At 44.1% G+C, this 25,619-nt stretch overlaps 1 protein-coding gene across 1 annotated transcript in view; it reads left to right on the top strand.

Moving 5' to 3' along the window:
• The window catches only part of LOC140207429 (uncharacterized), a 149,680-nt gene that overhangs the window by 12,832 nt on the left and 111,229 nt on the right, over nt 1-25,619 (top strand). The window contains exons 2-6 of the mRNA XM_072275952.1: nt 13,618-13,714; nt 17,144-17,431; nt 18,008-18,174; nt 21,091-21,262; nt 21,369-21,434. Coding sequence (XP_072132053.1) covers nt 13,618-13,714; nt 17,144-17,431; nt 18,008-18,174; nt 21,091-21,262; nt 21,369-21,434 — 790 coding nt within the window. The remainder of the gene's footprint in view (nt 1-13,617; nt 13,715-17,143; nt 17,432-18,007; nt 18,175-21,090; nt 21,263-21,368; nt 21,435-25,619) is intronic.

Here is a 25,619-nt window from a genome sequence, read left to right as displayed (position 1 = left end):
GAAAACTGTGATGATTAAAGAAGAAGATGTACTGGCGCTTTTAAGGAATTTAAAAGTGGATAAGTCTCTGGGTCTTAACAGAATATTCCCTAGGACATTGAGGGAAGTTATTCTAGAAATAGCAGGGGCTCTGACAGAAATATTTCAATGGTCGTTGGAAACTGGGATGGTGCTGGAGGATTGGCGTGTTGCTCATATTGTTCCTTTGTTTAAAAAGGGTTCTAAGCGTAAACCTAGCAACTATCATCCTGTAAGTTTGATGTCAGAAGTGGGTGAATTAATGGAAAGTAATCTTAGAGATGGTATATATAATTATCTGGATAGGCAGGGTCTGATTAGGAGCAGTCCACATGGATTTGTGAGTGAAAGGTCATGTTTGAAAAATCTTACTGAATTTTTTGAAGAGGTTACTAGGAAAGTTGACGAAGATGAGTCTATATGGACTTCAGTAAGGCCTTTGACAAGGTTCCACACGGAAGGTTAGTTAGGAAGATTCAATCGTTAGGTATTAATATTGAAGTAGTAAAATGGATTCAGCAGTGGCTGGATGGGAGATGCCAGACAGTAGTGGTGGATAACTATTTGTCAGGTTAAAGGCCGGTGACTGGTGGTGTGCCTCAGGGATCTGTATTGGGTCCATTGTTGTCTGTCACATACATTAATGATCTGCATGATGGCGTGGTAAATTAGATTTGTAAGTATGCAAATGATACTAAGATAGGTGGAGTTGTGAATAATGAAGTAGATTTTCAAAGTTTGCAGAGAGATTGATACCAGGTAGAAGAAAGGGCTGAAAGATGGCAGATGGAGTTTAAAGCTGATAAGTGTGAGGTGCTATATTTTGGTAGGACTAATCAAAATAGGGCATACATGGTAAATGTTAGGGCATTGAAGAATGCAGTAGAACAGAGGGATCTGGCACCTCATGTGGATATGGTGGTGAAGAAATCTTTTGGTATGCTGGCTTTTATAAATCAAAGCATTGAGTATAGGAGTTGAGATGTAATGTTAAAATTATACAAGGCATTAGGAGGGCCAAATTTGGAGTATTGTTTAAAGTTCTGGTCACCGAATTATGGGAAATATGTCAACAAAATAGAGAGAGGACAGAGAAGATTTACTAGAATATTAGCTGGGTTTCAGCACCTAAGTTACACAGAAAGATTGAACAAGTTAGGTCTTTATTCATTGGAGCGGAGAAGTTTGAGGGGGGATTTGATAGATGTATTTAAAATTATGAGGGAGATAGAATTGACGTAGATAGGCTTTTTCTATTGAAATAAGGGGAGATTCAAACGAGAGGACATAAGTTGAAAATTAGGGGAGAAATGTTTAGGGGTATAATGAGGGGGAACTGCTTTACTCAGAGAATGGTGGCTGTGTGGAACGAGCTTCTAGTAGAAGTGTTTGGAGGTAGGTTCGATATTGTCACTTAAAGAAAAATAGGATAGGTATATGGAAGGGAGAGGAATGGAGGGTTATGGGCTGAGTGCAGGTCGGTGGGACTAGGTGAGAGTAATGCGTTTGGCACGGACTAGAAGGGTAGAGATGACCTGTTTCCGTGCTGTAATTGTTATATGATTATATGGTTATATGGAGAGGATAAGTTAACATCCCACCCCTCAAAGTGAGAGGCTGTGAGTAAATGGGTTGTTCCCTGTTTGCAACAGTAGGAATACTGTTTGGTGTTGAAACTGTGTTTGGAAATCCCCCCTCCTGTCATCTGCCTCTCAGTCGGTGCAAATTAGTCAGAAACTCAAGATGCTGGAAATTTGCACGAAAAACGCGATACTAGTTGAAGCCACCATGACGTACGGCTGTGAACTCAAATCGCTAACTTTGTTCTTCTTGAAATGGAACTGTGCACAGGCGCTTGTTTTGTGATACTTAGTGGAACAGAAAAGAAACTACAACGTTTCCCTGTGAATTATCCTGGTATCACTTTCCCTGTTAGTGTGAGCACGTGGCCAAGTGGTTAAGGCATTGGACCAGCGACATGGAGGTCGTGAGTTCGATCCCCAGCCGAGGGAACGTGTTGTGCCCTTGAGCAAGGCACTTAATCACACATTGTTCTGCGACGACACTGGTGCCAAGCTGTATGGGTCCTAATGCCCTTCCCTTGGACAACATTGGTGTCGTGACTTGCAGCATGGGCAACTGCTGATCTTCCACACAACCTTGCCCAGGCCTGCGACCTGGAGAGTGAAGACTTTCCAGGCGCAGATCCATGGTCTCGCAAGACTAACGGATGCCTTAATACTTTTCCTGTTATTCCTGGAAATGTGTTCAGTACAGTTGTTGCTCACATGGTTCACAAGACTAATCTGAGAAATGAGAGGGTTCATGTATGACAAGCAATTGATGACTCTGGGCCTGTACTCTATGGTGTTCAGAAGTACAGAGCTGGACGGGATCTTATTTAACACTACCGAATGCTGAACAGCCTGGAGACGGTGAATATATGGTGAGGGTGCTCCCATCAGACGGAAAATCTGTGGTCTGAGAAGACAGCCGCGGAATGAACAACCTTCCCTTTAAAACTGAGATGAGAGAAACTTTGTGAGCCAAATAGTGGTTGAGCTGTGGAGTTTGTTGCAACAGATGGTGATTGAGGCTGTCATTTGGTATATTTACGGCAATATATTATTGATCGCTAGAGTAGGAATCATGTTTTGTTAGTCAGAACGACGATATGATTAACTCAATACAGCACGAGGCATGCCTAAAAGAGCAGCCTTTACAATTTTAGGTTCACATTTCAGAACGGCTGCAGTGTTACCCTTTGTCACAATGTAACTCATGGCGTATGATGTTGAGTTTGTTATTTCCTTTTTCAGTTACCGTTGTTGAGTCACTTCCTCCGTTTCCACGGTAACAATCAACCAGAACTGCAAGGCGTGTTGCCCAATTTTACCGCTCTGTGTTCACTTCCTCTAAGCTTAAGGACAGTAGCCTTTGGAAACAATGCAACAGAATAATAGTGGGAGGAAAGGATGCTGTGAGCTTTGGCTGTATGGAATGAACTGACAATATGGAAATATAGAAAACCTGCAGCATAATACACAGGCCCTTTGGCTAATAATGCTGTCTGAAACATGTACTTACTTTAGAAATGTCCTAGAGTTAGCCATTGCCCTCTATTTTCCTATCCTTTCAATGCCTCTAGCAGGGGTTCGCAGTCTGGGGACCATGGATCCCGCGGTTAATGGAAGGGGTCTATGGCATAAAACAAGTTTGGGAACCTCTGCTAGCATCTCCCCTCATTCTGCTGTGTTTCACGGAATGATTTTCTATCTTGTTCAATCTACCTTTGTAACTCAGCTCCTTAAATGCCAGCAACATCCGTGTCTGCCAGGGCTCCTGTAGTCTCTACACTAGGCTGCCAAGAGCTATTTGTTATAAACTGGTCTATCTCTGACACGTCCGTGTCCTTTCCTGATCTCTCTCTGTCTCCATCTCGAGAGACATGTTGTCAACCTACTTCTTTTATAAGCCTACTGATTCCTATGATAATCTCGACCGTACCTCTTCCCAATCTGTCACTTGTAAAATGCTCTTCCTTTACCTCAGTTTCTTTGCTTCCACTGCATCAGTTCCCAGGATGTGGCTGTCTTCCCTTCGCTGTTCCCAGGGTGCGGCTGTCCTCCCTCCGCTCTTCCCAGAATGTGTCTGTCTCCCTCCGCTGTTCCCAGGATGTGGCTGTCCTCCCTCCACTATTGATACTGTCCTCACTCACATTTACCATAAGTCGTGCTCCACCCATCTTGCTACCACCGTAATAGTGATAGAGTCCTTCTTGTCCTTACCTACCACCCCTTCAACCTCTGCAACTTCCACCATCTCCAAAGAGATCTTACAACTAAACATATATTCACCCTCCTCTCTCCCACCCCGCCCTCTTCTTTCAACAGGGATCACTCTCTCCACAATTCCCTTGTTCATTCATTCTTCCTCACTAATCTCCCTTCAGCCACTTATCCCTGAAAGCGACCTATGTGCGACAGCTACCCGTACACCTCCTCCCTCACCTCTATTCAGAGCCCAAAACAGTCCTTCCAGGAACACTTCACCTGCGAACCTGCTGGGGTCACCTATTGTGTCCTATGCTCCCGATGCGGCCTCATTTACATTAGTGAGACCCGCCATAAATTGGGAGACCGTTTTGTTGAGCATCTCTGTAACACCTGCCACAAGGACGACAAGGAGAAGTAGCCGAACATTTTAATTCCGATTCTCTTTCCGACGTCTCGATCGATGGCCTCCTCTTGTGCCAAGATGAGACCGCCCTCAGTGTGGAGGAGCAACAACTTGTATTCAATCTGAGTACCCTCCAACCCGATTGTATGAATATTGAATTCTCCTTCCAGTAAACAAATTTCCACCCCGCCCACTTCTCTATTCCCCACTCTGAACTTTCATTACTCATCACCAGCCTATTACTTCCCCCTGGGTCCTCTCTTTCCCTTTCTCCTATTGATAACACTCCAATTCTTTATTCTCCAGCCCTTGACCTGCCCATCACTTAACTTCAGTTATAACCTTCCAGCTCGCCTCTTTCTCCTCCCCGACCTTTTTAATCAGATATCTTCCCCATATTCCCCAGCAAAGAAGAAGGCTCTTTGCACAAAATGTTGAATGTTTACTCTTTTCCATAGATATTGCCTGATGTGCTGAGTTCCACCAGCATTTTTTGTGCGTTGCTTTGTATTTCCAGCACTTGCAGGCTTTTTCGTGTTTACGTATAGTAATTACCATAACTATTATTTGGGCGTTGTTGAGATTATATCGGGAATCTGATGTAAAATCCTGCACCTCATACTCACACGGGTTATACAGACCAAAGAACAAACTGCCGGAGGAACTCAGTGGGTCGGGCAGCATCTGTGGAGGGAAATAGACCGTCAAAATTTTGGGCTGAGAACCTACTTTTGGACTGAGAGTGGACAGGTAATAGTCAGAGAAAAGAGGTGAGGGGTGGGGATCCGACAAGAGCTGGGGTGTGAGAAGTGGATCCAGGTGAGGCGGGAAGTGGGAAGTTGGAAATAGTGACGGGGGTGGGAATAGAGTGGTGGGGGCAGCACGGGGCTGCAGAAGAAGGAATTTAATTCTATGAACGATTAACAAAGAACTTAGAGAGTATTTGTTTTAGAGATTCACCAGACTGATTCCTGGAGGACGATGAAGATCAGTGATCGTCTTCCCATAAAAAAAGAGGTCGACAGATTTGTGGAGACCGAAGGGATCGAGGAAATGAGGATCGGGGCAGAAACAAGGGGCTGAGATGGGAGAGCAGTCGTCATCTTGTTGATGGTTAGACAGGCTGAATGGCCACCTCCTGCTGTTTCTCATTTGATGTTTCAGTGTTTCTGCCCAGTGAGGAATGTGAATAGAAATTAGTGTTTATAAACATAGAAGAGATTTGAATTGAACCTGCACAATTCCTGTTGGAGTGGGAGTTGTGTATCGGATCGGTGTGGGAATCGAACTGCTAACTCTGAGAACAGGGAGGTGGAGCTAAGGGGGGACGTCGACTCAGAGGCCTGCTTCGGGCATTTTCATGCCTTACAAGGCGCAGATTCGAAATCTGTGTGGGGCGCCACTCCTCGCACAGACACGAGAGCACTGTGTGATTAAGTGCCTTGCTCAAGGACACAAACATGTTGCCACAGCTGAGGCTCGAACTAGCGACCTTGAGATCACTAAATGAACTCCTTAACCACTTGGCCAAGTGCCCAACACAAGGGGATAATGAGCTAAGGGGACAGCGAAGGTACTAAGAGAAAAATTGAAAATGTAGCTGGTGTAAATAAGAAATAATGTGTAAAATGTGGCAGGTGGGTCGGGCAGTGGGTGTGGGGCGAGGAGCAGAGTCACCGGTTCAAGTGGGAGACACTCCACTCGTCACGTGATCTAGTTTCTCGCTCCCATTTCAAGCGCAGATCTGCAGCATCTGCGGGGTTTTCGCTTCCGAGGCCCCGCCCCGTCCCGCCCTCACAGTCCCCGGATGGACGCTGGTTTTCTTTCCTTTCTCTGTTGAAACGGATCGTCGGCGGGGAGTCGGTGGACGGATTGCTGTCTGCGGGGCAAATAAATCAAGTTCCCACCGGTGAGTACTGAGGCCGGTCACTCGGTTGAACGACAGGGGCAATTTACCATCGGTGAGTACTGAGGCAGATCCCAAGGGGGACGACCTGATGTTGTTCAGAGAGTCCCGTTAACTTCTCGGAACTGCAGGGCTCCTCCCGCTTCATGGACATATCCTGCCCGGGTCGGTCCGGGTTTTGGAACCTTCACACCGAGCCGCCTGAGTTGAGCCGCCGCTCAGCCCCTGTTGCACTGGTCCCAGGTGCGGGATGAGGTGGTGATGCCGGGACTAAACCCATCGGTCCGGTTGTAGTTGGGGAACTTTACCTCCATGACCCGGCCCCGTATCGGATCCAAACTTCACCTGGATCGATAGTTATTTTGCATATTTCCAGCACAGTAGAAGCAGCCGTTCGGCCTGTTGTGTTCTTGCAGACACAAGGGTTAAACAGAGTAATCGCACCCTCGGGACAATGCTTCACGTGTATGAATAGTTTCATTTTCCCCCGTTCAGACAGGACAGTGAGATCCGGATCTCTCACGTCCTCTCGGGGGACTGGGAAGTTTATTTCCATCTTCTTTCCATGACTACGACTTGCCGAAATGCTGACAGTGTTTCCCGATATATGAGCCTATTAATGCGAGAATTAAGTCTTTTTCATCTATCTGGGCTTCTCAGAAGTGTGTACGCTGCCTGCAGAATTTCCAAAGGAGCACGGTTAAATTGGAGAGTCTTTATTTTTTTTACATGTACCGAGGTAGAGTGAAAATCGTGTCTTCGTTATCATCGACATAGATCAATACATTACAGCAGTACATTGAGGCAAAACAATACCTGAGTGTAACAACTCATTCTGGTTACAGAGAAAGTGCAGTGCTGATAGATATGTGGTGCAAGGTCACATCGATTTAGACTGTGAGGTCAGGAGTCCACTCATCCCGCTGGAGAACATTCAGTTCGCTTATAACAGCAGAATACAAACTGTCCTTGAAACTGGTGGTATGTTTCTGTTCCCTTTAATCTTCGACCCGAGGGAGGGTGAGAAGTGAGAATGTTTACGGCTCCGGGGATCTTTCATTATGTTGGCTGCTTTACTGAGGCAGTGGGAAGTGTAGACTGAGTCCATGGAGGGGAGTTTGGTTTCTATGGTGTGCTCAGCTGTGTCCACGGTTCTCCGCTACTTCATTCAGTTAAAGGAAGAGCGGTAGACAGTAGTTGTATTAAGCTGTGCGGTAGCGGGATGGGCTACTTTCTCCGGAGCACAGATGAAGCTTGTAGAGTGGAAAACGACATATACCGAACTTCTTATTCAAGTCAAGTCAAGTCACGTTTATTGTCATTTCGACCATAAGCTGCTGGGACAGTACACAGTAAAAACGAAACAACGTTCCTCCAGGACTATTGTTTGTTCTGGCTTTGTTATATTGGAATCTGTTATCTAGTAGTGTGTACTATTATTTCAGTGTCTGTGTATTACTGGACGGCCATCGGAGAGTGCACTTGATTCCTTCTCCCACCGGGTTCCATCTGCTCATTCCCTGCCCATCTGGTTCAACCTCTGTCCAGTCTGAATCCCACCAACTGAATGATATATATCAACCATCTTGTTCACTCTATGTCCTGTCTGTATCCCACCACCTCAATGATATATATCAACCATCTTGTTCACTCTCTGTCCAGTCTGTATCCCAATGATATATATCAACCATCTTGTTCAATCTCTGTCCAGTCTGTATCCCATTGCTGCAATGATATATTTCAGCAAACTCTCTTCTAAACTTTGTCTTCATTGTGAAGTTTTGTTTTGCATCTTTTCCAGGATTGGGTTTTTGATAGCTGGAGCTACCAGAGGTTTAATTGAACACAGCAGGTGGCAGGGTAAAAACAACCATTTCAATTTTAGTTTCCCCGTTACAAAATGGCTGCAGTGTTAATCTTTGTAATAATGAAACTCACAGCATCTGATGTTGAGTTTGTTGTTTCCTTTTTCGGTTATTTTCGGTGAGCCACTTCCTCTGTTTCCAGGGTAACGGCCCGTCAGAGCTGCAGCAAGTGTTGTACTTTTTATCGCTCTGTGGTCACCGCCTCTCAGCGTAGAGACAGTGGCCTCAGGAGCAAATGTAACAGTGACAGTGGGAGGAAAGGATGCTGTGAGCATTGACTGTATGGGATGTATTACACCAGGGTCAGGCTGAACTGAGGAACTAACAAATGGGTTGGGGTGGGGTGGCATTTACAGTTTAGGGTGTTGTTGATATTTTACAATCAGTTACCATCTGTGCATTAAAATGAAGAGGGAGAAAATACTACAGTTGCAGGAAATTTAAAGTAAGGAGGAGAAAATACTGGAAATGCTCAGCAGATCGGCAGCACCTTGGACAGTCTCAGTTCTGAAACTGTGTCTTCCACCATTTGTCCTTTCAGAGATGTAGTCTGATGTACTTTATAATTTTACATTTTGTTCCTGCTACACTGCAGGAAACATGGCAGCCAGCTGTACTGGGTGAGATCCCACGCAGCAAGAAGATTGAACTGGCATTAGCTGAGACACTGCCGCATATTACCGGCAGCAAAGAGCTCTGGGAGAGTTGGTGCTTGAGATACAATCTTGAGATGGGGGCTCCAGGAATATGGAACTGGCAGTGTTTGGGCTTCGGTCTACGTTGGTGCTTTTACAGATGTGGCTGGATGTTCCTCCTTCCGCAGTGAAGCAGACGTCTCCAGGGGCTGGATATTGGTAACATGAGATTCTCAGTGTGAGATGTGGAAAAGATGTGCGAGGCTCTCGGTGTGGGCTGTGACCCTCTGAGGTTGGATTCTGGGATATCACACATGTTTTCACCCAGATAAAATGAATCAGGGGATCAGGTTGTCCGGGTTTATGAGATGTTGAGCGAGTACCATAGAACCATAGAAACTACAGCACAGAAACAGGCCCTTTGGCCCTTCTTGGCTGTGCCGAACCATTTTCTGCCTAGTCCCACTGACCTGCACACGGACCATATCCCTCCATACACCCCCCATCCATGTATCTGTCCAATTTATGCTTAAATGTTAAAAAAGAACCCGCATTTACCACCTCGTCTGGCAGCTCATTCCATACTCCCACCACTCTCTGTGTGAAGAAGCCCCCCCTAATGTTCCCTTTAAACTTTTCCCCCCTCACCCTTAACCCATGTCCTCTGTTTTCTTTCTCCCCTTGCCTCAGTGGAAAAAGCCTGCTTGCATTCACTCTATCTATACCCATCATAATTTTATATACCTCTATCAAATCTCCCCTCATTCTTCTACACTCCAGGGAATAAAGTCCTAACCTATTCAAACTTTCTCTGTAACTGAGTTTCTCAAGTCCCAGCAACATCCTTGTAGACCTTCTCTGCACTCTTTCAACCTTATTTATATCCTTCCTGTAATTTGGTGACCAAAACTGAACACAATACTCCAGATTCAGCCTCACCAATGCCTTATACAACCTCATCATAACATTCCAGCTCTTATACTCAATACTTCGATTAATAAAGGCCAATGTACCAAAAGCTCTCTTTACGACCCTATCTACCTGTGACGACACTTTTAGGGAATTTTGTATCTGTATTCCCAGATCCCTCCGTTCCACTGCACTCCTCAGTGCCTTACCATTAACCCTGTATGTTCTACGTTGGTTTGTCCTTCCAACATGCAATACCTCACACTTGTCAGTATTAAACTCCATCTGCCATTTTTCAGCCCATTTTTCCAGCTGGTCCAAGTCCCTCTGCAGGCTCTGAAAACCTTCCTCACTGTCTACTACACCTCCAATCTTTGTATCATCAGCAAACTTGCTGATCCAGTTTACCACATTATCATCCAGATCATTGATATAGATGACAAATAACAATGGACCCAGCACTGATCCCTGTGGCACACCACTAGTCACAGGCCTCCACTCAGAGAAGCAATTCTCTACTACCACTCTCTGGCTTCTTCCATCGAGCCAATGTCTAATCCAATTTACCACCTCTCCATGTATACCTAGCGACTGAATTTTCCTAACTAACCTCCCATGCGGGACCTTGTCAAAGGCCTTACTGAAGTCCATGTAGACAATATGCACTGCCTTCCCTTCATCCACTTTCCGGGTAACCTCCTTGAAAAACTCCAACAGATTGGTCAAACATGACCTACCATGCACAAAGCCATGTTGACTCTCCCTAATAAGCCCCTGTCTATCCAAATGCTTGTAGATTCTGTCTCTTAGTACTCCCTCCAATAACTTACCTACTACTGACGTTAAACTCACCGGTCTATAATTTCCCGGATTACTTTTTGATCCTTTTTTAAACAACGGAACAACATGAGCCACTCTCCAATCCTCCGGCACTTCACCCGTAGACAGCAACATTTTAAATATTTCTGCCAGGGCCCCCGCAATTTCAACACTAGTCTCCTTCAAGGTCCGAGGGAACACTCTGTCAGATCCCGAGAATTTATCCACTTTAATTTTCCTCAAGACAGCAAGCACCTCCTCCTTTTCAATCTCTACAGTTTCCATGATCTCACTACTTGATTCCCTCAATTCCATAGATTTCATACCAGTTTCCTTATTTCTGTTCTGAGCTCAGATGTTTGGTTCTGAAGTTCTGAAGCAAAGCAGAGAATGAGTTTCCATTCCATCCCTCGCAGGGAGAGGCTGTGATTAAATACGCTGTTTTGTGTTTGCCCCAGTAGAAATAGACCAGGGTTTCAGAATTCAATTCACATTTCGAAATCCCCCCTCACTGTCACCTGTCTATCTGCCAGTGGGGGTCAAAGAGAAACTCAAGATGCTGAAGATAGAACAGAAAATGGAACAGTACATCACAGGAACAGGTGCATCGGCCACAATGGTGTGCCAAACCAGATAAAAAGTAAATCAACCCCCCCCCCCCAAAAAAAATAATGACGCCTACGTACACAATGTCCATATTCTCTCAATCTTCCTCACACCCATGTGCCTATCTAAACATCTCTTAAAAGCCTCCAATGTGTTTGCTTCCACCACCATAACAGACAGCGGATTCCAGGCACCTACACCTCCCTGAGTAGAACAACTTACCCTCACATTTCCTTTGCAACTACTCCCTCACACCGTCATTGCATGTCCTCTGGTATTAGACATTTCTAACCAGCGAAAAGATGCTCCCCGTCTACTCTATCTATGTCTTTCATAATCTTATAAACCTCTATCTGATCTTCCCTCAGTCCCTACCACTCCATGGAGAACAACCTAAGATTTTCCACTAAAAACTGGATGATGTTTGAATCCATTCTGACGAAAGGTTAGGAAACTGAATTGCTAACTTTTTTTTTCCTTTCCCCACAAGTGTTCCTTACCTGCTGAGCGTTTCTAGTGATTCCAGTTTATCTGTATTACATTCACCCTGGAACATTTTGTGAGAGTTGACAGAAGAGTCAAGAAGGCACAGCTTTTCCCAGGACATTATCCTGGTACCAATTGTCCTGTTTTCCCCGGAAATGTATTCAGTACAGCTGTTGATAACAAGGTTCACAAGAATAATCTGAGGAATAAGCATTATGCATGTGGAGCATTTGCTGGCCCTGGGCCTGTGTTTAGTGGGGTTCAGAGGGATGGTGGTTGGGGTTTGGTGTGGGGGGGGGGGGGTGGAAGTTAGGGCGGGGGTGATTATTTACAACAACTGAATAACAGCAAGTCTGGATGCAGTGGGAATGGAGAGGGTGTCTTGATTAGATGGAGAGTCTGGGATCTGAGAGTGCTGGCTCAGAATAAAGAAGCTTCACTTTAAAACTGACGTGAGAGCATTTACTTCAGCCAAATGTTGGTAATCTGTGGAATTTGATGCCACAGAGGGTGGTGGAGGCTATTGTTAGGTATATTCATGTTCTGGATTGCTAAATGGGTTGAATATTATAGCAGGGAAGCAATAATACAGTGTTGGAAAAATAATCCTTCATGATTGATTATGGAGCAGACTAGAATGACCGTATTACCTAATTCTACTATGTATTACGACTTGTATCTTATACCATGACTGAATGATGACCTATCAAAAAAAAAAGAGAAAATCTGCAGTTTCTGGAAATCCGAGCAATGGATGGCATGTTATCACCATTACACAGACGTGACTGTTACAAGGGCAGGATTGGTGTTTGATGCTCCAGGTTTTAGTTGTTTCATAATACATATGGGCGGGGGGGGGGGTGGTGAATGGGGGAGAACTCTCTGTACTAATTAGGGATGGTATCACAGCGACATACACAGAGGACATCAATGTGGGTGAAAGTCAGAAACGGGAAGGGGGCTATCATTCTGGGAGTATTCTATAGGCCTCCCCCAAAGCCACGGGGATAATGAGAGCAGATAACTTGGCAGCTTTGGGAAAGGTGCAAAAGCAACAAGGTTGTTATCACTGTTGACCTCAACTTTCCTGATGTTGATTCCACCTCCTCGCTCCAAAATGTGTCAATGGGGCAGAATGTGTTGTGTGTCCAGGAAGGATTCTTGACACAGTATGTGGATGGGCTCACTCGAGGAGTTACCGTACTGTATCTAGTATGAGGCAATGATGCTGGTCAGGTGACTGATGTCACAATGGGTGACCCTTTTGAGACAGTGACCACAACACCCCAACTTTTATCATGGTCATGGACAAGGATAGTAGCAGACCCTACAAGACAGTATTTAATTAGTGGATGGATAGTTACAATGGTATTTGGAGCAACTTTGGAGTGTAAATTGGGAAAACATTTTCAACGGGAAACACACAATGGAAATGTGAAGGTTGTTTCAAGAACACTTATATGCAGTTCGGGGTAGATTTGTTCCACCCACAGTGAAACAATGTTTATATAAACAAACTGTGGTTACAAGAGATGAGAACATTTAAGCAAGAGGGAAAAGGAAGCATTATTTAGGTTTAGGAAGCAACATCCAAGCAAGGCTCCAGAGAATTATAACGTAGCCTGGAAGGAGCTTAAGAAGTGACTTAGAGGTCGAAGGAACTTGAGAAGTCCTTGAGAAGCAGGACGAAGGAAAGCCGAAGGCGTTCTACATGTGGGAAAAGAAGAGGAGGATGAATAGACTGAGCGTAGGACTATTCAGGAGCAAAGGTGGAAACGTGCCTGGAGGATGTGGTGATAGGCGAGGTGCTTAATGAATGCATTGCTGCAGAGTTACCAATGAGATAGACAGTGATTGTGATGATAGCAGTTGGGATGTGTAGATGCAGTGAAGAGGCCAGGAGTGAAATAGGCCCGACACAGGAAATTGGGACCATCTCTGTGGGCACTGTGGTCAGCATTGTCTCATTGGGCTGAAGGGTCTGTGTCTGTGCTCTGTTGCTCTGTGACTCTATCAATAAGATTTGCCAGATATCACTGGACAGACATACAGACATGGTGTGGGAGTTGATGTTAACAGGGAATGTTTGTTCCCTAAGCAAACTGCTGCTCTGATACACAGGGTGGTGATACGGTCACATTTTGCAAAGAATCGTACTCTCTCTGACTCACTGTCTGCTTGTTGTGTAATTCAGGGCATCACCAGCAGGTGGAGCTGTCCTGCACCGCGACCAAAGTGTAAACAAGACGACAACAATCAACAATCGTCAGTCAGAATCAGAATGGCTACAGGTATGTTCACTGGGATCTTTATCATTAAACTTCTGCCCTGTAGCTGCACTTCGAAGGTTCAATCGTTAGGCATTAATATCGAAATAGTAAAATGGATTCAGCAGTGGCTGGATGGGAGACGCCAGAGAGTAGTGGTGGATAACTGTGTGTCAGATTGGAGGACGGTATGTAGCGGTGTGTCTCAGGGATTGGTAGTGGGTCAAGTGTTGTTTGTCATATATATTAATGATCTGGATGATGAGGTGGTAAATTGGATTAGTAAGTATGCAAATGATACTAAGATAGATGGCATTGTGGATAATGAAGTACATTTTCAAAGCTTGCAGTGAGACTTAGGCCAGTTATAAGACTGGGCTGAAAGATGTCAGATGGAGTTTAATGCTGAAAAATGTGAGGTGCTACATTTTGGTAGGACTAATCAAAATAGGACATACATGGTAAATGGTAGGGCATTGAAGAATTCAGTAGAACAGAGTGATCTAGGAATAATGGTGCATAGTTCCCTGAAGGTGGAATCTCATGTGGATAGGGTGGTGAAGAAGGCTTTTGGTATGCTGGCCTTTATTAATCACAGCATTGAGTATAGGAGTTGGGATGTAATGTTGAAATTGTATAAGGCATTGGTTCGGCCAAATTTGGAGTATTATGTACAGTTCGGGTCACCGAATTATAGGAAAGATGTCAATAAAGTTCAGAGAGTACAGAGGAGGTTTACTAAAATGTCGCCTGGGTTTCATCTCCTAAGTTACAGAGAAAGGTTGAACAAGTTAGGTCTTTAGTCTTTGGAGCGTAGAAGGTTGAGGGGGGACTTGATGAAGGTGTTTACAATTATGAGGGGGATTTATAGAGTTGATGTGGATAGGCTTTTTCCATTGAGAATAGGGGAGATTCAAACAAGAGGACATGAGTTGAGAGTTAAAGGGCAGAAGTTTAGGGGTAACATGAGGGGGAACTTCTTTACTCAGAGAATGGTAGCTGTGTGGAACGAGCTTCCAGCAGAAGTGGTTGAGGCAGGTTCGATGTTGTTGTTTAAAATAAATTGGACAGCTATATGGACAGGAAAGGAATGGAGGGTTATGGGCTGAGTGCAGGTCGGTGGGACTAGGTGAGAGTAAGAGTTCGGCATGGACCAGAAGGGCCGAGATGGCCTGTTTCCGTGCTGTAATTGTTATATGGTTAATTGTTCAGATGAAGAAACTTACACAGGTGCTAACAGGGCAGAGAAAAGTGTCATTGATGCCACTGGTAAAGCAGCTTTGTGTAATCGATCAGTCCAACAGTCCCAGTGCAGGGACCTGACACCAGTAATGGTCGAATGACTTCGTTCACCAGGCAAAGCTCCACCTGAGTGAAAGGAGCCGGAGACCCTGAATCAGCAGGTTGAGAGTGAAACACAAACAGGAAGGTGACGGCGGTGTTGTTTGTTACGTAAAAGTTCAGGTTCAGGGTTTGTTGCACATCGGCCTGTTTAGAGGTGAAAGACATCTCCAACTTTTATTTATAAAATTCAGAAACAGGTAATAAGAGCATTTCCAGGATTTCAGAGATTGTGTGATAATTCAACATTTCAGGTTTTGGCAGGGCAGCTATCAACTCCCCCCTCGATGCGCAAAGTAGATGAGGGGAATTTTCCGAACTCTGTTTTCTGTAACCGAGCCGAGAACATTGCCAGCCTTGGAAATGGCTGAGGATCAGCAGACACTTCATTTTAGATAAACTTGTGGTCTGGTTTGGTGTATCACTGTCTGGTATGGAGGGGCTACTGCACAGGACCAAAAGAAGCTGCAGGAAGTTGTAAATCTGGTTAGCTCCATCTTGGGTACGAGCCTACAAAGTACCCAGGACATCTTCAGCGAGCGGTGTCTTAGAAAGGCAGCGTCCATTATGAAGGACCTCCAGCACCCAGGGCATGCCCTTTTCTCACTGTTTCCATCAGAAAGCAGGTACAGAAGCCTGAAGGCACACACTCAGCGATTCAGGAACAGCTTCTTCCCCTCTACCATCCGATTCCTAAATGGACATTGAATCTTTGGACACTACCTTAGTTTTTTTTTAATATACAGTCTTACTGCTTTTGCAAGTTTTTAAAAAATCTATTCAATATTTGTAATTGGTTTACTTGTTTTTTTTTTATTCATTATTATTTTTCCCTGCTAGATTATGTATTGTATTGAGCTGCTGCTGCTAAGTTAACAAATTTCACGTCACGTGCCGGTGATATTAAACCTGATTCTGACTCTGTTTTAATACCCCAGTCCATGTCTGGTCTGTGGCCAAATGGTGAAAGTGAGTTCTCAATATTTCCCTCTTGAGATGATCTGCTACCTGAATTTAAATTCCCAGTGCCTCTGACAGGAGACCCGGTATAACCAATGACCAACTGTCACTGTCTCCGGTGGGCATTGTGATTGTGCTCAACTCTGTGATTCCAGGTGGAATAAAACAGAGATTACAGCCTGGAAATGAATCCTTTTATTTGTGTTTACAGCCTCCTCTGACTGCATGCAATTTATACTCATCACCCGCCACGTGAGAAAATGCCCCTTCAGTCCCTTTTAAATTCCTGCCCTCGAGTCTCAGACTCCCCTAACCTGGGAAAAATATTATGACTATCTACCCTATCTGCACCCCTGATTACTTTATGTACATGTGTAAGGTCACCCTTCATGCTCCCCTGATCCAGGGCAAACTGTCCCAGCCGAAACATATAACACAAAAACCAAACAGCTCCATCCAGTAACGTACTTGTCAATCTCCTCGACACTCTTTCCAGCTGAATCTCATCCATCCTATAGATTAGCAACGGCAAATGAACGCAAAGCTCTCTTGGTGAGACTTTGAGTTCAGCTACGAGAACTGCACGCCAAGACGCTCCCTTTGCCAATGACTTCTATAGTTGTAACATGACGATCATCCTCCAGGTGACGGGATGGGACCCAGGGGACCAGGCAGCGAGGCAATGGTCAGTCTGTGACCCAGGGGACAAGGCAATGTGTGACAAAGCAAACGGAGAACGTGTGATCTAGGGGATCGGACCATGAGTAATCCAGTGGCTTATTTGTGAGTGACACAGGTGACTGGACAGTTTGTGACCCAGGGAGATTTATGTTTATGAAAGATAATCCCAGTGGTAATTCCCGGTATCACCTGATGCTGTTCCATTAATAATCGCTGGTTATCAGTGTGTTCAACTAATGCGTAGTCAGATATCAGTATCACTGTGTCTATCCAGTTCTTTTTCTGGGAGTGGATGTGTCCAGACACCGGCTTATCGGGATGGTCACCCAGCAGGAAGTGTGGTTCACATTCACCAGCACAGTCCCACTCCAAAACTGGTCAGCCGGAGTCTCGGCTCCATTGCAGACACGCATTGTGAATCCTTGTTCGAGTATAAATCACTCTACACCTGCTATTCCTCATTTACTTCAGGTGGGAAATTAAATTGGGTACAGAAAGTACTCCAGAGGTTTTTACTAGGCAACTCATCGAGGGAAGATGATCGGGACACGGGAAGCAAGGTACCAAAGCAGGGTCAGATTGAGAGCAATGTCCCAATGGAATGCGGTCCGGCCACAGAGGAAGTGGAGCAAATTCAGCCCAGAGACAGTGACGTCGGAGACACTGAGCAGGATCCTGGAACCGGTACAAGTGAGGCGACTGTCTGTCATCTCGGAAGCTCATTAAACACGGAATTGTCAAGTGTCCAACAAGGAGCAGGTGAGTGAAATATGAGGGTAATGTGTTCGCAGAATGAGGCAGGAAGCGGGTAAATGTGATTCCTTGTTGGAGGGTTGGTCAGAGAGGGGAAATGTGTAGGTGTGGTACATGTGGTGTAGTGGGGCACCCGTTAACCCCACTACAGGAAATGTACCACCTGCTCTGATGATTTCCAGTATGTGTATCGGAGGAAATGCAGCTGTCCAGATAAGAAAGTATTTCCGCGATATGATCTAATGGAAATGTATTCGCCAGGATGGAAAGAGTATCTCTGGGAAGCAACTATCATTGACAGTCCCAACATTTATTGCCCATCTTAAACTAAAATAGGTGAGTGGGTGCGATGGTGAGAGAGACAGGTTTCTAGTAAATGTGATCCTTCTGGTAATGTCATGCCCAGCGCATTGATGGGTCAGTTTTAAGGCCAGTGTTGGAGATTAGGACAAAATCCATGTTTCTAGCTGAAGGCAGGTGAACACTGAGGTTCAAGACATGACTGGTTTGTTGGGTTGGGTGAGAGCGGTGGAGACAGGTGATATTTGAGTTTGTGACTACATTCACTTTTTATATTCGCAGAGCCAAAGTTTACAATCTCCGACCTCCTGGCACAGGGGGAGGAATATCGACTGTACCAGCTGACAAAGTTCTACAGGGACAGACTCCAACAAGCGATTGAAGAAAAAGTTGAAAGACTCGGTTGGATGTTGACAAAGGAGGGATATTTCAGTAGGGAAGAAAATGAGGTGAGTGTGTTTAGTCTATTGTCACCGAACTGCTGGTATCAGAGGGAATAGTGATCAATATTCATATCCTGCACGTTCTAGGAGTTCCACATGGCAATGGAGACTTTGATCTCTGATTGTCTCCAGCCGATCTGGTTTCAACTGTTAAGGTGGGGAGCACTGGGAGCTACAGGTTCAGCGTCACCTTTTCCTCTCACACCTGCTGTATTTATCAGTGTGATATACGAGCAGTGGCTGCATATCTGGGCTGTTGAACAGGCATTCAGTCTAAAACTAATTTCACGTCTTATCGGGACCGTCAGTCAAATTCACCTCAGCTCCTTAATCCAGGATGAATATGAAGCTGTCAGATTGTAAACTGGGACAACTGGCTTCACTGCGGTACTTGAGGGAGGGAATCCTGCTAACCACAGCTGGTCTGGTCTCCATCTGAGTTCCCTAACAGAGTAGCTGACTTGTCATATTCATAGAAAAGTACAGTACAGAAACAGGCTCTTTGGCCCATCTATTCCATGCCAGACTACTGAAGCTGCCTATTCCCACTGACCTGCACTGGGCCATGGCGCTCTATACCCTTATCATTCATGTATCTATCCAGACTTCTCTTCACCGCTTGTACCACTTGCACTGCTAGCTCGTTCCACACTCTCACCACCCTCTGAGTGAAGGGTTTCCCCTCATTTACCCTGTCTGTACACCTTATATTTTTGTGTACCTTTATCAAACCACCCTTCAATCTTCTGCGTTCCAAGGCATAAAGTCCTAGCCTGTTCAATCTTTCCTTATACCTCAGGTCTTCCAGTCCCAGCAGCATACTTTACAACCTGCTTTACCTCTGTCCTCGAAGTAGGTGATCGGATCTGCACACAGTACTGAAAACTAGGCCTCACCAACGTTTTATACACGTTCAACATCATATCTCACCTCCTGTACTGAATATTTTCATTTATGAAGGCGAGTGTGACAAATACTTTCTGTCCAATCTATCAACCTTTGCTGCCACTTTTAATGATTATGGACCTGTATTCCCAGATCACTTCGCTCTACCGCACTCCCCAGTGCCCTACCGGTCACTGTATAAGACCGACCCTGCTTGGTCCTTCCAAAGTGCAACATGTCGCACTTGGCTGTATTAAATTGCATCCACCATTTTCAGCCCATTTCTCAGCTGGTTTAGACACCACTGCAAGGTTTGGTAGTCTTCCTCACTCTCCACTCTTGGTGTCATCTGCAAATTTGCTGATCCAGTTAACCACATTTTCATCCAGATCATTGATATAGATGACAAACAACATCGGATCCAGCACCGATCCCTGTGGCACAGCACATATTACAAACTCCCAGTCAGAGATTCAACAGTCTCTAACCACTCTCTGTCTTCTTCCAAAAAGCCATTGTCTAATCCAAATTACCAGTTTACCTTGAGTGCTGAGCAACTGCACTTTCTTGCCCACCCTCCTCTGCGGTGCCTTGTCAAATGTCGTGCTAAAGTCCATTCAGACAACACCCACTTCCTTCCACTCATCAACTTTCCCGGTAACTTCCTGGTCCAACATTCAGATTGGTTAGACAGGAACCACCACGCACAAAGCTGATATCGCATGACATCAAAAATCAATAGGTTGTCCTGAAAGGACATATATATCACAAGAACCTTTTGGTAAGCACTTTACATTATTAGCCAGCACCCCTTCATATTTCATATTCTCTCTACTTACGGCTTTTTAGTTGCTTTTTGCTGGTTAGTAAAAGCTTCCCAGTCCTCCAGCTTTCCACTATATTTTGCTATATTCTATGCCCTCTCCTTTGCTTTTGTGCTGCATTGACTTCCTCGTCAGCCACGGTTGATCATCCTCCTTTTGGAATAATCCTTCGTATTTGGGATTATCTACCTCTACCTGCGCCCTCTGAATCGCTTTCAGAATCTTCATCTATTCCTGCTTTGCTGTTGCCTCTGCTAGTGTCCTCTTCCAATTAATTTTGCCCAGCTCCTCTCTCATGCCTCTGTAATTCCTTCATTCCAGTGTAAAACTGATACATCTAACTTTACCTTCTCCCTCTCAAACTGCAGTGTGAGTTCTGCTATTTTATGATTACTGCCTCTGAAGGGTTTATTTACCTTAAGCTCCCCAATCAAATCTGGTGCAATACACAACACACATCGAATCCAGATTTGCCTTTCCTATAGTGGGCTCAACCACAGGCTTCTCTCAAAAGCCATCTCATAGGCATTCTATAAATTCCCTCACTTGGGATTCAGCACTGACCTGATTTTCCAGAACTACCTGCATATTGAAATTCCCCATGACTATTTTAACATTGACCTCTTTACATGCCTCTCCTCTCTCCCACTGAAATTTGTAGCCCACATCCTGGTTACTGTTCCATCAGGGTCATTTTTCCCTACGCAGTATCTTAACAGCTATACCGTCCAATCTGCTATCACTTCTTTAGAAGGACTTTTATTTTTTTATGACAACAGAGTCAACCCAACCCTTTCACCCACCTGCCTCTCCTTTCGATTAAATATTTATCCTTGGATGTGAGCACCCAAACATGATCTTTCAGCCACGATTCAGTGATGCCCACCATCCATTTTTTGCTCCCTCGCTCTCCCTCTCTTCCGTTCTTGTTGTCACATCTTTCTGATGTAATGTTACACATTGATGGATAAGTAAATTAATCACGTTGAATATACTGCAGGGTGTCAGTAAATCCTTATTCTTTCACAATATTGATTTAGAATTTCCCTCAGTTACTGTTTCTGTGTTAACGACTGAACCCAGAGAGGATCAGGCAGCAGCCCAGTGACTGCATCAATTTTGAAGCTACTGGGGCCATGAACAGATATTTTCCTGCACATTCTCCATGTCTGTCTGTCTGCTCCGCGGTAAATTTATTACTTTCCTTTTCTAGAAAGTCACTGAACTGACAGAGAAGGGAAACCGGACTGAGAGTTCCAGACTCTTCCTCAGTTTGGTGATGGGCAAAGGCTCCCGGGCCCGGAGGGCGATGTGGGAATCCTTTCTGGCATGGAGGACTGAGTTACCGAAGTTGGACAGAATACTGAGGGAAATACAGGAGCTCGGTACGTTAAAAACATGCACTGAACACAAAGGCACATTGAAATAAACATTTTAGTTATTTTAATTATTTTAGCTCTGTTTCCATGGATTCTTTTTATATTTAAACAGGTCCTGATCCACAGGAATACATGAACATCGCCCAAGGGTTATCTGAATTACCCACTCAACTGATAGGTGAGTGATGAAATGCTCAGTTCAAACTACATCTCAAATGTTAGTCTGTGACTTGGCAAAACCTGGGAATCAAAATTCGCCATTAGCCATTCGCTGATCTCTGGATCAGTCCAGGTGAGTTTTCTATCTTCAGACCTTTCATCTTCCAAGCCCCTTTTCCTTTGTAATCGCACTACACACAATTCTGTTCACTGGTGTTCATTACTTTTTGTAATTCCGCTAGTGACTTCCACAGAGTTTGTCTGCCATTTCCTTTTCACCTGTTACTACAACTACAACAACATTTTTCAGCGGTCCGATATCGACCCTCTCCCTTTTTTTCACTCTTTAATATCTGGGAAAGTTTTTAAAAAAATACTTTGGTATCCTTTCTTATATTATTGACCATATGCTTGCATTTGCTGTACATTCATGTATATCTAACATAGTTGCCTTCGACATGACTCAGATAGTAAATTCCAGGTACCAGAACTCTATGGAAAAAAAAACACCCACAATTGCTGTAAATTTACCACATCTCATCTTAACCAAATGCCCTCTGATATTAGACACCAGTCTTGTGTAAAAAAAATAACAAACAAAATACAAGCTGTCGACCCAAATCTTATCTCTCAAACTTGTGTACCTCTGTCAGATCTCTATTCTAACTCCAGAGTAAACAAACCAAGTTTATCAAACCTCTACTTGTAGCACATGCCACCGAATCCAGGCAACACCCTGATAAACCTGTTCTGTACCCTCTCCAATCCTTCTAAAAGCTGGACAATCAGAAGTGAATACAATACTCCAGATGCTCCCTAAAACCATAAGATTTAGGAGCAGAATTAAGCCAATCGGCTCAGTGATTTTGCTACGCAAATCCTCTCAACCCCATTATCCCGCCTTCTGTAAATGTTGACGCTCTTCCTAATCAGGAACATATCGACCTGCATTTTAACTATATCCAATGACGTGTCTTCCTCAGCAGTCTATGACAATAATTTCACAGATTCACCGCCCGCCAGCTAAGATGTTTCTCCCAGTGTGCATCCCCGCCAGCGAGGATAATTCCCCACAGTTCCCAAGCATATTAATTTTCTGTATGAGCCTCCCATGTGGGACCTTGTCAAAGACTCTACCAATATACAAGTAGACCTGTGACTAGTGGTGTGCCACAGGGATCAGTGCTGGGTCCATTGTTATTTGTCATCTCTATCAATGATCTGGATGATAATGTCGTAAATTGGATCAGCAAATTTGCTGGCGATACAAATATTGGAGGTGTAGTGGACAGTGAGGAAGGTTTTCAAAGCTTGCAGAGGGACTTGGACCAGCTGGAAAAATGGGCTGAAAAATGGCAGATGGAGTTTAATACAGACAAGTGTGAGGTATTGCACTTTGGAAGGACAAACCAAGATAGAACATACAGGGTAAATGGTAAGGCACTGAGGAGTGCAGTAGAACAGGTATCTGGGAATACAGATACAAAATTCTCTAAAAGTGGCGTCACAGGTAGATAGGGTCGTAAAGAGAGCTTTTGGTATATTGGCCTTTATTAATCAAAGTATTGAATATAAGAGCTGAATTTTATGATGAGGTTGTATAAGGCATTGGTGAGGCCGAATCTCGAGCATTGTGTCCAGTTTTGGTCAACAAATTACAGGAAGGATATAAATAAGGTTGAAAGAGTGCAGAGAAGGTTTACAAGGATGTTGCCGGGCCTTGAGGAACTCAGTTACAGAGAAAGGTTGAATAGGTTAGGACTTTATTCCCTGGAGCATAGAAGAATGAGGGGAGATTTGATAGAGGTATATAAAATTGTGATGGGTATAGACAGAGTGAGTGCAAGCAGGCTTTTTCCACTAAGGCAAGGAGAGAACAAAACCAGAGGAGATGGGTTAAGGGTGAGGGGGGAAAAGTTTAAAGGGAAAATTAGTGGGGGCTTCTTCACACAGAGTGGTGGGAGTGTGGAATGAGCTGCCAGATGAGGTGGTAAATGCGGGTTCTTTTTTAACATTTAAGAATAAATTGGGCAGATTGCAGACAAGCGTGACGTGTTGCACTTTGGAAAGACCAAGCAGGGTCGGTCTTATACAGTTACCAGTAGGGCACTGAGGAGTGCGGTAGAGCAAAGTGATCTGGGAATACAGGTCCATAATCATTAAAAGCTTTGGATGGGATTTGCGTCTTGACAACTTGATTGAGTTCCTGCAGGATGTGACAAAGGTGATGGATGAAGTTACACATGGATGTTGTTTAGAAACCATAGAAACCATAAAAAAAAAACTACAGCACAGAAACAGGTTTTGGCCCTTCTTGGCTGTGCTGAACCCCAAACCACCTCAAACATTCTCTCTTTCATACTGCCATGGGGCGGAAGATATAAAGACTGAAGGTGTGTACCACCAGCCTCAGGGACAGCTTCAATACTGCATTTATAAGACTACTGAATGGTCACCTACTATGTTATTATTGGCTCTGAATAATATTAAGACAATTATATAATTGTAGCATCGTGCATCCGGTAACTAATAACAACTCACTTAGATAACCACAATATACTCACAGGGCAGCAGAAAAAATACCGTTCGGTTATGAACAACAGATAACAGATTATGCAATTCTATTTCAAAACCTGTGGAAAGCAGAAATCTTTCAGTGTAATATTGTCTATCAAAAAACATTTGATTCTCTCCCTCACATGGTTAAGAGAAGTTCCAAATAGATATAAAATTCATCCAAGACTTGTGAAATTTCTACAACATCTGATGAATCATTGGCATAAAATAATCGTCCTATTAACAACCACAAAGGGACAACCACCATTATCAAAATTGAGGGATTTTCCAGAGCGACTCACTAAGGCCAGTATGGTTCTGTTTGGCTTTAAACCTGCCCATAATTTACTGAAACGGACAAAAATCAGGTAAAAATACGAATTATACGTTTGCACAGCTATACATTGATGATTTGAAATTACTTGCTCTTGCATCAGCAAAGCTGAAACAAATAATTCAAATAATGGAACTAATTTCCAAAGATATAAGCATGAACTTTAGACTAGAAAAGTACAGAACATGAAACATAAAGAAAGGTGCAATAGAGCCAGTAGAATATCAAACAGAGCATCAGGATACAATGCAACAGAATATGAAACATATAGTTAGGATATCAATAAGCAAAGAAAATAGGTAATCGTGTGATAAAGGAAAACTTTCCAACAAAATTTACTTCAAGGCTGAAGAAAATCTGAATTTACATCAAGGATCAAGAAAATCTGCCAAACAGAGCTGAACAGTAAAAATATAACAAAGGTACTAAACACTCACTATGCCCATATTGACGTATAATTTTGGTATAATATCCTGGTCTGAAACAGATCTGGAAAATATGCAAAGAAAAATAAGAACTTAAATGACAGTTTCCAGAAAACGCCATGTGCACTGGATCACACTTAGATTGATATGAATGAGGACAGTATGAGTACGGTGAATAACAGATCTAAAAAAATGAGACAACAGCCAGATAAAAATTCTCAGAATCAGGGTTAATATCACAGACACATGTCGTGAAAACTGTTTTTCTGCACCAGCAGCACAATTACAGTAAAGTGTGTGCGGTGAGCGTGTATATATGTGTACAATTGTAGAAATAGATTTGTATCAGCGTGAATTAATCAGTCTGATGTCCTGGTGGAAGAAGCTGTCCCGGAGCCTGTTGGTCCTGGCTTTTATGCTGTGGTACCGTTTCCCGGATAGTAGCAGCTGGAACAGGTTGTGGTTGGTGAGACTTGGGTTCAGAATGATCCTTTGGGTCCTTTTTACCCCGTCTCTGAAAAGCCCTGAATAGTGGGAAGTTCACGTCTACAGATGCACTGGGCTGTCCGCACCGCTCTCTGCAGAGCCCTGCGATTGAGAGAAGTACAGTTCCCATTCCATGTAATGATGCAGCCAGTCAGGATGCTCTCAACTGTGGCCCTGTAGAAAATCGTCAGCATTTGGGGGCCCATCCCAAACTTCCTCAACCATCTGAGGTGAAAGAGATGCTGTTGTGCCTTTTTCACCACACAGCCGGTGTGCACAGACCATGTGAGATCCTCAGTGACGTGAATGCCAAGGAAATTAAAGCTGTTCACCCTCTCAGCCCCAGATCCATTGATGTCAATAGAGGTTAGCCTGTCTCCATTCCTCTTGTTCTTGCGACATT

This window comes from Mobula birostris, chromosome 13, assembly GCF_030028105.1.
Source record: "Mobula birostris isolate sMobBir1 chromosome 13, sMobBir1.hap1, whole genome shotgun sequence".
NCBI classification, from domain to species: domain Eukaryota; kingdom Metazoa; phylum Chordata; class Chondrichthyes; order Myliobatiformes; family Myliobatidae; genus Mobula; species Mobula birostris.
The sequence above is the reverse complement of the archived record's forward strand: the minus strand, read 5'-3'. Positions and strand labels throughout refer to the sequence as shown.